This window comes from Ornithorhynchus anatinus, chromosome 4 (assembly GCF_004115215.2).
Source record: "Ornithorhynchus anatinus isolate Pmale09 chromosome 4, mOrnAna1.pri.v4, whole genome shotgun sequence".
Classification (NCBI taxonomy): Eukaryota; Metazoa; Chordata; class Mammalia; order Monotremata; family Ornithorhynchidae; genus Ornithorhynchus; species Ornithorhynchus anatinus.
In genome coordinates this window covers 42,509,411-42,521,999 of record NC_041731.1, presented here as the reverse complement: position 1 = coordinate 42,521,999, position 12,589 = coordinate 42,509,411, and the positions used below count along the sequence as shown (strand labels likewise).

Genomic DNA, 12,589 nt, shown 5'->3' with positions numbered 1-12,589 from the left:
TCCCCTAACATTCTTCAGGCTGATTATGACTGTATATTTGTTTATTAATTCAGCTATCTCATTAAATATTTGTGTAATACCTTTTGTTTCCATCTTATTCCTTGCATTCCCACGATTTGAAATTAAGTTTTGTCTTTCCCCTCACCACCAAACCACTCCAAGTTCCTTGAGGGCAGAAAATGTGCATCTTGCTTCTGTTGTATTCTCCCAAATGTTTAATACAGTGTTCTGCATTCAACAGGTACTTAATAAATAACACTGATTAATTGATTGGGGTGACCAGACAGTAACCAACTTTAGGCCTATCAAGATCTGGACCTCATCAACTCCAGGCTAGCCTAAGCTGGAGCAGAAAAGGTAAAAAGAGTGGAGCAGAGGGAAAACAGCAGTTTGTCTCACTCTACTCTTCTTTGGATAGCTTTCCACTTCCTACTCCCCTTTTCTGTGCTAACACTACCAAAAATGGATTAGTCTGAGATCCTGTAGGACCCTGACAGATTTAATCTCAGTGAGTTAATTAAACTTTCAGGTCATTTTTTGACTCCCTACAGGAAATTTCTAAAAGAGCAGATTCCAATATTTGACATTAATGATTAACTCCAGAGCACTTCTCTAATCAAATTCCACAGGCTGAGTTTATTTAACCTAAAACCAGGGGCAGTTTCACCACAGTTTCAGTAGGTATTACTGGATTCAATGGTTTATTGCCTCTTCCAGCCATGAATATTTTACATGTTACCTGTATTTTAATATTCTGTGGAAGAAGTTGGAGTCAAGAGCAAACGTAAGTAAAGCAAAACGTCTTTACCGCTAAAGTATCTTGATCCTGATAAGTAAAGAATATGAGATACGATCAGTATGAATATGAAAATAAATACATATTTGCAACCAAAACCCAAATAATGCTCTTTATTTAATAGGACTGAAATGCCAAATTTTTAATGATAGAAAAAATGATGTGCACTTGATTCATTTTCTTGGTATTTTCAGGGGTGGGTCATTTGTAGGAGTGGTAGGCTATAAATTCCCCAAATTAAAACTGGGAGGTAGAAGTATTTCCTGGCATATATTATTTATTTTTACTGGGAAGTAAATATTTGTTTTTAGATTTTCATATATATACATTGAGGTGAAGCATGAGCTCTTTATAGGACTTATTCTGTTTTGGGGACTTGGAAAATGTGATTTTAATCACTTTAGGGACTTATGAAGGTGGTTAATACATATTCAGAATTTTGGGTACAGTAACTATTTAAATAATGAAAATTATGTCATCTAATCTTTAATTTTCCTACTTGCGACAGACTGTTACCTCATCATAACCACATGTTTTATATGATTATGTCTGGGATTGTTTAGTTACTGCCAAAATGATCTACCATTCTGCAAGCGTATTAATCCTTTTTAAAAACCCCTTTCTTCTTTCCCTCTCCTCTTCCTGGCAACATTATTGACTGACTCCCATCTTGATTGCCTCCCATAGCCATTGCCCTCTCCAGTTGTTTTAAACATTTAACTCCCTCCTCAAGCCCCCCTCCCTATCTCTTGTCTTTAATGACCTGGACACTTACTACAGTGAGAAAACTGAAATCATCAGACATGATCTCCCTAAAATCTCCTGTGCCTCACCAGTTCTTTCCTTCTCCATCTTCATCTCTCCCACCTTTCCCAGCAGTATATCAAGAGATCTCTTGCCTCCTCTCCAAATCCACCCCCTCCACCTGTACCTCTGACCCCATTCCTTTCCACCTTATCAAGATGCTTGCCCCCTCTCTGCTTCCCTCTCTGACCACCAACTTCAACAGTTTGCTCTCCAGTGGCTTTTCTGGCACTGTTTTCAAACATGCTCATTTCTCCCCATCCTAAAATAAATCCCTCTCCCTTAACCCCACGGGTCCCTCCATTTATCATCCCATCTCCCTCCTACCATTCCTCTCCAAACTCCTTGAGTGAGTTGTCTTAGCTCCCTGTCTTCAGTTTCTCTGCTCCAAATCTCTCCTTGATCCCTTCCAATCTGGCTTCCACCCCCTCACTACACAGAAACTGCCCTCTCAAAGCTCACAAATGATCTTCTTGCCAAATCCAATGGCCTCCAGTCCATCCTAATTCATCTCGACCTCTCAGCTGCCTTCAACACTGTTGATCAATCCCTTCTTCTGGAAACAGTATCCAATCTTAGCTTCAGTGACACTGTCTTCTCATCCTATCTCTTTGGCCGCTGATTTTCAGTCTATTTTACAGGCTCCTCCTCTAACTTCCATTCCCGAACTATGATAGTCCCTCAGTGCTCCGTTCTAGGTCCCCTACTGTTCTGCATTTACACCCACTCTCTTGGAAAACTCATTCGCAACCATGGCTTCAACTACCATCTCTATATGGATGATTCCCAAATCTACATCTTTAGCCTTGAACTCTCTTTTTCTCTGCAATCTCACATTTCCTCCTGCCTTGAGTCTCGCATTTCCTCCTACTTGGATGTCCCACTGACACATCAAACTTAACCTGTCCAAAACAGAACTCCTTGTGTTCCTACCCAAACCCTGCCTGCCCCATGACCTTCCCATCGCTATAGACAGAACCATCATTCTCCCCATCTCACAAGTCCATAAACTTGGCACTGTCTTTGACCAATCTCTCTCATTCACCCCACATATTCAATCTGTCACCTAATCCTGTTGGTTCAACCTCTGCGACATCGCTATAACTTGTCCTTTCATTTCCATCCAAACTGTTACCACATTAATCCAAGCCCTTGTCCAATCCCATCTTGATTAGACCATCAGCCTCCTCACTGAACTCCCTGCCTCCTGTCTCTCCTCAATCCGGTCCATACTTCACTCCGCTGCTCAGTTTATTTTTCTATAAAACCATTCAGCCCATGTTTCCCCACTCCTCAAGAACCTCCAGTGGTTGTCCATCCAACTCTGCATCAAACAAAAACTCTTTACTTTTGGCTTTAAATTACTCAATCACCTTGCCCCCTCCTACCATATCTTGCTGCCTTTCTACTACAACCCAGCCTGGCCACTTAGCTCCTCTAATGCCAACCTACTCACTCTATCTCGGTCTCACCTATCTTATCGCCTACCTCTCACCCACTTCATATTGGGCAGCCAATCACTCTCCCCACCCTCAAAGTCTCAGTAAAAAAAAAATAATAATGTTGGTATTTGTTAAGCGCTTACTATGTGCCAAGCACTGTTCTAAGTGCGGGGGTAGACACAGGGGAATCAGGTTGTCCCACGTGGGGCTCACAGTCTTAATCCCCATTTTACAGATGAGGTAACTGAGGCACCAAGAAGTTAAGTGACTTGCCCAAAGTCACACAGCTGACAAGTGGCCGAGCCAGGATTCGAACCCATGACCTCTGACTCCAAAGCCCATGCTCTTTCCACTGAACCACACTTAGTGAAACCAAATCTCCTTCCAGGAGGCTTCCCTGACGAAGCCCTCATATCTATTTGTTCCATTTCCTTCTGCATCATCCTTGCACTTGGATTTGTACTCTTTATTCACCCCTCCCTCAGCCCCACAGCACTTCCGTATATATCTGTAAATAATTTATTTACCTCCCCCTCTACCTACCTCCCCCTCTAGACAGTAAGCTCATATTGGGCAGGGTACTTGTCTACCAACTCTGTTCTGGGCTCTCCCAAGTGCTAAGTACAGTATTGATTGATTCTAGCAGCATGGTATAGTGGACAGAGCATGAGACTGAGAGTCAGAAGTTCATGGGTTCTCATTCCTATTCTACCACTTGTCTGCTATGTGGCCTTGGGCAAGTTACTTCACTTCCCTGTGCCTCAGTTACCTCATCTGTAAAATGGGGATTGAGACTGTGAGCCCCACAGGGGACAGGGACTGTGTCCAACCCAATTTGCTTGTATCCACCCCAGCCCCTAGTACAGTGCCTGGCATATAGCATTATTATTATTTAAGCACATCCTGAAATTCAAGATTCTTCATTATGGAAGCCATTCCCAAACAGCCAAAGGATGGCAAAAATGTAAACAAAAAATTAAAAATATCCATTTTGCAGTGGTATCCAAAAATGTTACAAATAGCCATCCAGAAAGCAGAGTTTTGCCACACTATAAAAAGTTGTGATGCCCCCTTCCCAATAATAATAATAATGATAATAATAGTATTTACTAAGCACTTACTATGGGTCACGCACTGTACTAAGCACTAGGGTAGATACAAGATATTCAGGTTGGACAGAGTCCCTATCCCACATGGGGCTCACAGTCTAAGGAATCAATCACTCAATTATATTTAAGGAGCGCTTACTGTATACAGAGCACTGTTCTAAGTGCTTAGGAAAATACAATATATCAGAGTTGATAAATACATCCCCTGTCCTTAACAAGAAAATATTCCAGTGCCCTGCACCAAGTGGGCATTCAATAAATGTTACGACTACTAACTACTGATTTTTTTAATCATCATGTGGGGCTACATTGTTTCAAGACATTGTGTGTACCAATTCATCACAACACTTCATCTTTCTAGATCAAAGAGCCTTAATCTTTTTAGGCTTTTCTCCTAAGGAAGTTGCTTCACAATTTTAACTGTTTTGTTTGCTCCATGTGTAGTGCACTGTACTAGGTCCTTGAGGAGTATAGAAATAGCAAAATGCACGTTCTCTGCCCACAAGGTACTTACACTCTAATGTGAGAGTTAAACGGAGATGTTAAAAGGATAGGTGGTCAGTTGGTCCAACGTGAATCATTAGAAAGAAAAGGTAGGGATGGTAACTCATTTGCCTTTCATTTTATTTTAGCCTCTGAGAATAATGGGGTTCAATTGGACATCCTAAGAAAGACATATGCAATTTTAATAATAATAATGTTGGTATTTGTTAAGCACTTACTATGTGCAGAGCACTGTTCTAAGCGCTGGGGTAGATACAGGGTAATCATGTTGTCTCACATGAGGCTCACAGTTTTCATCCCCATTTTACAGATGAGGTAACTGAGGTAACTGAGGCACAGAGAAGTTAAGTGACTTGTCCACAGTCACACAGCTGACAAGTGGCAGAGCTGGGATTAGAACCCATGACCTCTGACTCCCAAGCCCGGGCTCTTACCAGTGAGCCATGCTGCTTCTCTATTTTGAAGGTGGGCTTTTAAGGGTAAATTTTTCAAAAACGTGTCCTTTAAAGAAATTGAATCATTTCCTGAATTGCTTCAACAGGTATGTCATTGCAGCCCCAAAGGTATTCCGGGTTGGAGCTTCTGAAAAAGTAGTAATTCAAGCTTTTGGGTACACTGAAGGGTTTGATGCTACCATTTCTCTCAAAAGCTATCCTGATAAAAGAACTAGTTACTCTTCTGGCAATGTGAACTTATCTCCAGGAAATCAATTCCAAGATTCTGCAACCTTAACAGTATGTACTCAATATACTGTATTATTTTCTACTAAGCATGTGCTCAATTGAGAGAACACCTACACTTTTGAGGTCATGAGAAAATTGCATTGTCTTTATTTCCCAAAAGAGCATAATTTTTATTTATTATTGATACATGGACAGATATTTGGACAAATCAAATTTTTTGGAGGCCAATGTTTAGAACTGGAAATTAAAAAAAAACTGGTCTCCAAGTGTATGACAGGAAATGCACTCCAACGAAATCTTTCTTTTTAATAATTGTGCTACATGACTAATCACCATTCATATTTAGGAATTTCACAGGGCTTATTGTAAAATCAGCACGCTTTCCCAGTTTAGAATAATTCATCAATATTTTTTACAGATACAACCAAAAGATCTATCTGAAGAAAGAGATCACGTTTCATATATATATTTAGAAGTTGTATCTCACCATTTCACAAAAGAGAAAAGAATACCAATAAGTTATGAAAATGGATTTCTCTTCATTCAAACAGACAAATTTATCTACACTCCTAACCAGTCTGGTCAGTATCAGGATTTCATTTATGTATAAAAAAGTGAAAGCACTTAATAAATTGAAGTTGCTTCAGAGTACAGATTTAAATAATCTGTACACATCTCCTCCCTGATAACCAATAATCTCCAGTTTATTGGAAAGTGAGGGGACATTTTTATTTAATCAAGATATTTGTGTTTGTGCCTCGTGTTTGGAGAATGACTTGAGTTATTGTTAGTAGGTCATTTTTAAAACAAGTGTTTGCTTTTTGTTCTTATTTAAGATCCATTTTATTTTGCCAGATTTTTTTTTCTAATGAAAGGAAACCCTGTGGCATTTACAATAGTTTATTCTAAACTAAATCGGTTCAACAGCATGAAGCAGAAGTTTATGAAGCCCAAATGCTGACATTAAAAGTTGTAGGATCTGGCTCAAATAACTGCTTCTAGCTCTAATAAGGAAGATTTGGAAATTTGTTTATTTCCAGAAGAGGATGAATCAACAATGTATGCCTCTGGGTTAAATTGCATTGATTCGCAATCAAAATATTTATATTCAAGCATGAAATTATGCAGTATCTGTTATGATCTACTTACCTGCATTCATGTAACAACATTTCTGGCTTAAGGGTATTTTTTTTTCAAGTGTGATGACTTTAAAGATGGGAAGACTCCAAATGATAGGATTATTTAATCAGTTTGTTACTTGAAATGGAATTCACTGGAGTCCGTAACATTGTGTATTATTCTTTCAGTAAAGGTTAGACTTTATTCTTTGAATGAAGAACTGAAACCAGCCCTAAGAAACACTACTTTAACTTTTGTGGTATGTTATTATTTTTAATTGAAACTTAATGCTACTTTAGAAAACAGAAAAGAGAAACATTTGCCATTTCCTCATAAGGCGAGCATGTTTTGGAGAGATACATTTACTATCAAAAATATTGTGACATTTCTTAATTTGTGCCAGAGTTTATTAAGAGTCATTTTTGCCAGTTGCCTAGTAAAAAGAGCAAGGGCATAGGAGTCAGAGGACCTGGGTTCTAATGCTGAATTTTCTACTTGTCTGCTGTGTGACCTTGGGCAAGTCACTTAACTTCTCTGTGCCTCGGTTTCCTCTCTATAAAATGGAGATTAAATCCTACTCCCTCCTACTTAGAATGCGAACTCCATATGGGACAGGGACTGTGTTCAACCTGATTATATTGTATCTACCCCAGCGCTTTGTAAAGTACTTGGCACGTAGTAAGCACTTAACCAATTATTCTTATTAACATCCTGACCGTTATTATTACTGTTATTATCATTTTGGGGGAGAGCTCTGACACCTTTTTGTGAAGAACTGGGCTCAGGGGACAAGAGTGGAGTAATTGGGTCTGGGGACAGGTGGAATTGTAGTCATTAGTTGCATGGAAATGAAAATGGAGGCATTAACTTAAACTGCCCCCTGCTCTGAAGTATCCCAGGACATAGCAACTCCACTAGAGTGTCTTTGGGGCCTCAGCACAGATTTAGAGCCTTGTGACTGAAACAGCACCAGCCTAAAATTGGCAGCTCCAAGACCCATAGTCCAAACACACATTCAGGAGATTTGTAGCCTGGGTCCAATTTCCCAGAAATTCTGATTTCAAAAGCTGCCTTGGTAAAACTGAGTTTAGGTTTCTCACCCCCATATTCCTATCTCCCAACTTTACTCCTGATCTGCGGTACTCAATTAGCTAACCAACTGGCTAATTAAGGTCATTCTAACTAAGCATATCTCTTTTTCTTCAACTGTGGGTTTAGTCAGTCAGTCGTATTGAGTCCTTATTGTGTGCAGAGCACTGTACTAAGCACTTGGGAGAGTAAAATATAACATTAAACAAAACACATTCCCTGACCATAACAAGCTTACAGTCTAGAGGATTTGGTTTTCTTCAACTCTCCACATCATTTTTTATGTTTAGATTAGCATAATATCTTAGGATGTACCATTCACTTAATATGATTGTTATAGGCTTCATGTCAGTAGATAAAAGACAAAGACCAGAAGAACTGCTTCAGGAAGACATCTTATTTCTTTAGACTGTATGTTCATTTCGGGCAGGGAACGTATCTACTAATTCTCTTGTACTCTCCCAAGTGCTTAGTACAGTGTTCTGCACACATTAAGCCCTCAATAAATACTACTGATTGACCAATTCTTCAACTTTTCTTTTAATTCCAAGGATCCAGATGGAGCAGAAGTTGAAATTTTGGAAGAGACAGATTTTACTGGAATTGTCTCCTTTCCTGACTTCAAGATTCCTCTCAATCCTAAGTACTTTAAAGCAATTGTTCGCCATTTAAACCTTTTTTTTTTTTAACAAAATAGTAGTTAAAGCAAGTACTTTACCCACAGTTCAGAGAATTAGAGTTATATGGAGCCTCCTGCAGGTGATCAGTTCCTCTAGGCCCATTTCTATGGGCCTGTGGTGGGCTCCGGAGACAATTTGAAAACAAAAGAAGCAAACAAAATCCCAACAGCCGACAATCGAAGGATATCATTTCTTTATAGAAAAAGCAGTTAGATGATATTTTTCTATATGCTTGGAGATAGATGGCTATAAATGTATGCCATTCCGTTTTCATATATGCATACATACCCTGAGGCACTTGCCCAGCGTTGAACTTAGAAATGCTTGCATGTTTTCTTTTTACTTTGCCATCTGTCCTGTAGGGGATGCTGGAGGTTCATTGAGTGAAATGCATGTGTTCTTTACCCTGTATATTTTAGGCAAATGGGTGACAGTCATTTGTAGAACATAAATTATTTGAAATTATGTGTTATGAAAATGGTAAATAATTATTCTAAAATCATTTCATATGAGACCTGGCTTTGACTTCTCAAAATTCCAGAATTGCATCAAGTGGACAGAATTAGCCCTTACCATCTATTTTCTGATGCAATAATTGTTGATGTTATTTATGTACGGAAGGAGATGTATGTAGCAGTATTTTGTTATAATTAGGTTTCAGGACTGTTGTGCTGCTCAAATATCATGCAATGTGAGATCTTCAAAGCAAGTTAATATTCCAGAAGCAGCAATTCCACTTCCAACAGGAGCTAGAACCCTGCCAAAGCCCATTTCTGCCTATGAATATAAATCCATCGAAATGACAGATGATATTAATAATAGGAAGATTTAAAAGAAATTAAGCAATTTCTTAATTGATTAGGTTTAACCCAATAGAGGGAAAATCAGTGATTAGAACATATTCACCTTTGCATTAATTTTTAAATGGAATTAAGGTTTTTTTAATGTAATTTTAGAAATATCATTTGGTGATGGTCTGTAAGCCATTTTAAAACATATTTGTTCTGCAGATATGGTGTGTGGACAATTAAAGCCAAATACAAAACGGACTTCACAACAACAGCCACTAAAACATTTGAGATTAAAGAATATGGTAACTTTTTTTTCAGTCATTTAAAAGGATAAAAGTAGTTCATTTCAAAATGAAGGATACTTTCTTTTGGAAACATTGCAATGTGCTAATTTGGGTATTATTCATTGTACCAATTTTAACTTAACCCTGACATTTTGCATAGCAGTTGAATATTTTAACCTAAGAAGTTCTTTTTAAGAATTTGCTTATTCTTCACATAGTCATTCAGAGTTTCATTTTCTACATTTATATCAAATGCAGATAGTTGAAGTTATTAGATTAGTAGCACTTTCAAGACTGGTCCTATAGGATTCTACCATAGTGAGCCCCCAAATTAGATAGTCTTCCACCCGCTTGAGTAGTAACTACACCCACCCCAGCCCCAGAAATAAAGGAAGTTAAGTGGCTACTTTACTCATTGGATTTAGTTTGGTCCTGGATATGGAGAAAAGGGCAAAGGAAGCCAGAGTAAGGACACATAAAAATGTCCCCTTTTGCACTGATACATTACTTCTTTGCTTTCAAAATGGGGATGGCTGCTCCGTTGTTTTAGCAGCCTGTGTTCTATTTCAGGACTCCCTGGAAACCACCCAGGCAACTCTCATTCCTCCCCACAGCCAGGCCTAACCTTTCCATCGAGATCTAGCCTTGAAAAGAACACAGGCTGCTAAAAACAGGGGAGTAGATCTCCTGTTTGTCATTGGACACCTTCATGTGCTGGCCATTCTTCCCCTTGTTCTCTCTTCTACTTCCCACACACTGCAGATTAGAGTCTTGAACATACTTTAGCAAACTGTTGTATGACACACTAGTGAGTAATATTTCTGTATATTTAATCTCAAAATGTTTTTTGAACAGCCAACATGTTAAAGCAGTTGTTTGCAAAATCAGAGATTTTGGACAGTCCACCCATAGCCCAGGCTTGGGAGTCAGAGGACCCAGGTTCTGCTATATGACCTTGGGCAAGTCACTTAACTTCTCTGGGCCTCAGTTCCCGCAACTCCAAATTGAAGATTCAGTGCAGGTTCTTCCTCCTACTGAGACTGTGAGCCCAATGTGGGACAGGGTTATCTAGTATCTATCCTAGCTCTTAGTACAGTGCTTGGCATATAGAAAGCATTTAAAAATATTATCACTATTATTAAGTCATAGGTAGGTGTAATTGCTGCTAGGACATTCCCCCTTGTCATACTCACTTTAAAATTAATAATTATGGTACCTGTTTAGTGGTTACTAGGTGCCCAGCACTGTTCTAAGCACTGGGGTAGATAGAGGGTAGTCAGGTTGGACAAAGTCTCTATCTCACATAGGGATCATACTCTTAATCCCCATTTTATAGATGAGGTAACTGAGTCCCAGAGAAGTGAAGTTACCTGCCCAAGGTCACACAGCAGACATGTGGCAGAGCTGGGATGAGAACCCATGACTTTCTGACTCCCAGACCCATGCTCTATCCACTAAGCCATGCTACTTCTCCAACATCCCTTAATTAGACTGTGAGTCCCAGGCAGGACAGGGACTGTGTTCATCCCAATTAACTTGTTTGACACATAGTAAGCACTTAACAAGTTCCTTTTAGAAGAAAAAAAACTGGAACAGGATTCCAAGATGAGTATCAGACAGGAAATCTAGTTAGCAGAACAGTTTAATATCTCAGCCTAGACACAAGGCTTTCAAATATGTCTATATACATACATACACCTGTGTATATATAATTCACAATTATATGCATATACATACATATGTATATCTCCCTTCATAAAGATCACATTACTGAAGTTGAAATCTTAATGTGTGTTAGTATGTCTGGAGAAAAAAAAAATCACATTACCACTAATCCAGTCTTCGCTGTATGCATATAAAGATAGTCTCTTGCAGCACGTATGAGTTTTCCACTGGCCATTCATTTATTCATGTTTTTTAAATATTCCTCTGGGTATTCTGAGCTTCCTGAAACCTAATCATACTGATTGTTGCATGACATGACAGTTATTTGAAACTATATTATTCTATGCCTTTTTAAAATGGTTGCTTTGCTCGCTTGGTTAAACCATGTTTGAACTAGTATATTTCTTTTCTTTGGTTTTATTTTCAGTGATGCCACACTTCTCCATCTCCATAGAGCCAGAAAATACCTTCATTAGTTATAAGGAATTTGAGGAGTTCAAGATTACTATTAAAGCTAGGTAAGGAGCTTCTTTCTTCAGATCTGTTTTGTTCTTTGACTCACTGATGAAGACTAATCAAGAAAGCACTAGTAAAATATACACATGTATATGTTTAGAGAATTTGTAAATCTTGTATATGGATCCTTACCCCTAGTTTCCCCTTTTTACATTTGATTTGGTTCATTCGTTTATCAAAATTACTAAATTAAAGCATTTGCAGTCAACCAGATTATTCTGTAGAATGGAAACCTCTCAGTAATAAAGAGCTGAAAACATTTGACATCTTTAGCAAACTCAGCAAGAAAGAATAACTGGATCAGTTATGGAGACTGTCACTTCAAAGGCATTTCCTTTCAGCTAGTAGGGCCACTTGCCTTATTGCTTTGTTGGTTCTAAGGATAAATGGTAAAAGTTCACATTTATATTCACTTTATACATTTAAAGACATTTCCAACTGCAAAAATTAATTTCATTGTAGTAGTAGCCCTTCTGAAACTAAGAAGCCATGTCAGCCCAGGAAGCGATTGTATGCCAGTGACAGAACTATAAAGTATCACCTCTTCCAATCACTTGGAACTTCATTGTAGCCTGCCACTTCATTGTAGCAATCACTTTAACAGAACACTTCTTTGGTGTTTGTTTGACAGCTATTTTTATAACAAGAAGGTCGCTGAGGCCGAAGTTTTCGTCCATTTTGGGATAATAGAAGATATTGAACAAAGTGAGAAAAAAATGATGCGTAAAGCATTGCAGGAGACATTGGTGAGAAGATGTCAAGCTCTGTTCATTTACATATTTTAGGTCGAATGTATATATAATATACAAGACAGCATTTATGGAGACGTGTACAAATGTATTTATATATTCAAGCATGGTCACATACTTTTCTCTTCATACATGATTCTATATTTTGATACCTTGTACAGTCACTTACAGCATTAATTACAGCATTAATTATACAGTAGTAGCCATTCCATTATTATGTCTTACTCAGAGAAGCAAAACACTTCATTCTGCTATGCGGTATGGCAGAAAGCAATTTCCTTTCTTTAAGCAAATGTCAAATACTCTGTTTGGTTGAATTGGCCTCTTGGGCAAATAACATATGGAACTGACTTAGAAA

The 12,589-nt window shown here is 38.4% G+C and overlaps 1 protein-coding gene across 1 annotated transcript in view; it reads left to right on the top strand.

Moving 5' to 3' along the window:
• The first annotated feature begins 657 nt into the window (after positions 1 to 657).
• Positions 658 to 12,589, top strand: part of C5 (complement C5) — a 73,888-nt gene continuing 61,956 nt past the window's right edge. The window contains exons 1-8 of the mRNA XM_029062901.2: positions 658 to 784; positions 5,197 to 5,389; positions 5,757 to 5,919; positions 6,646 to 6,716; positions 8,098 to 8,189; positions 9,237 to 9,319; positions 11,394 to 11,484; positions 12,114 to 12,228. Coding sequence (XP_028918734.1) covers positions 720 to 784; positions 5,197 to 5,389; positions 5,757 to 5,919; positions 6,646 to 6,716; positions 8,098 to 8,189; positions 9,237 to 9,319; positions 11,394 to 11,484; positions 12,114 to 12,228 — 873 coding nt within the window. The 5' untranslated portion in view covers positions 658 to 719. The remainder of the gene's footprint in view (positions 785 to 5,196; positions 5,390 to 5,756; positions 5,920 to 6,645; positions 6,717 to 8,097; positions 8,190 to 9,236; positions 9,320 to 11,393; positions 11,485 to 12,113; positions 12,229 to 12,589) is intronic.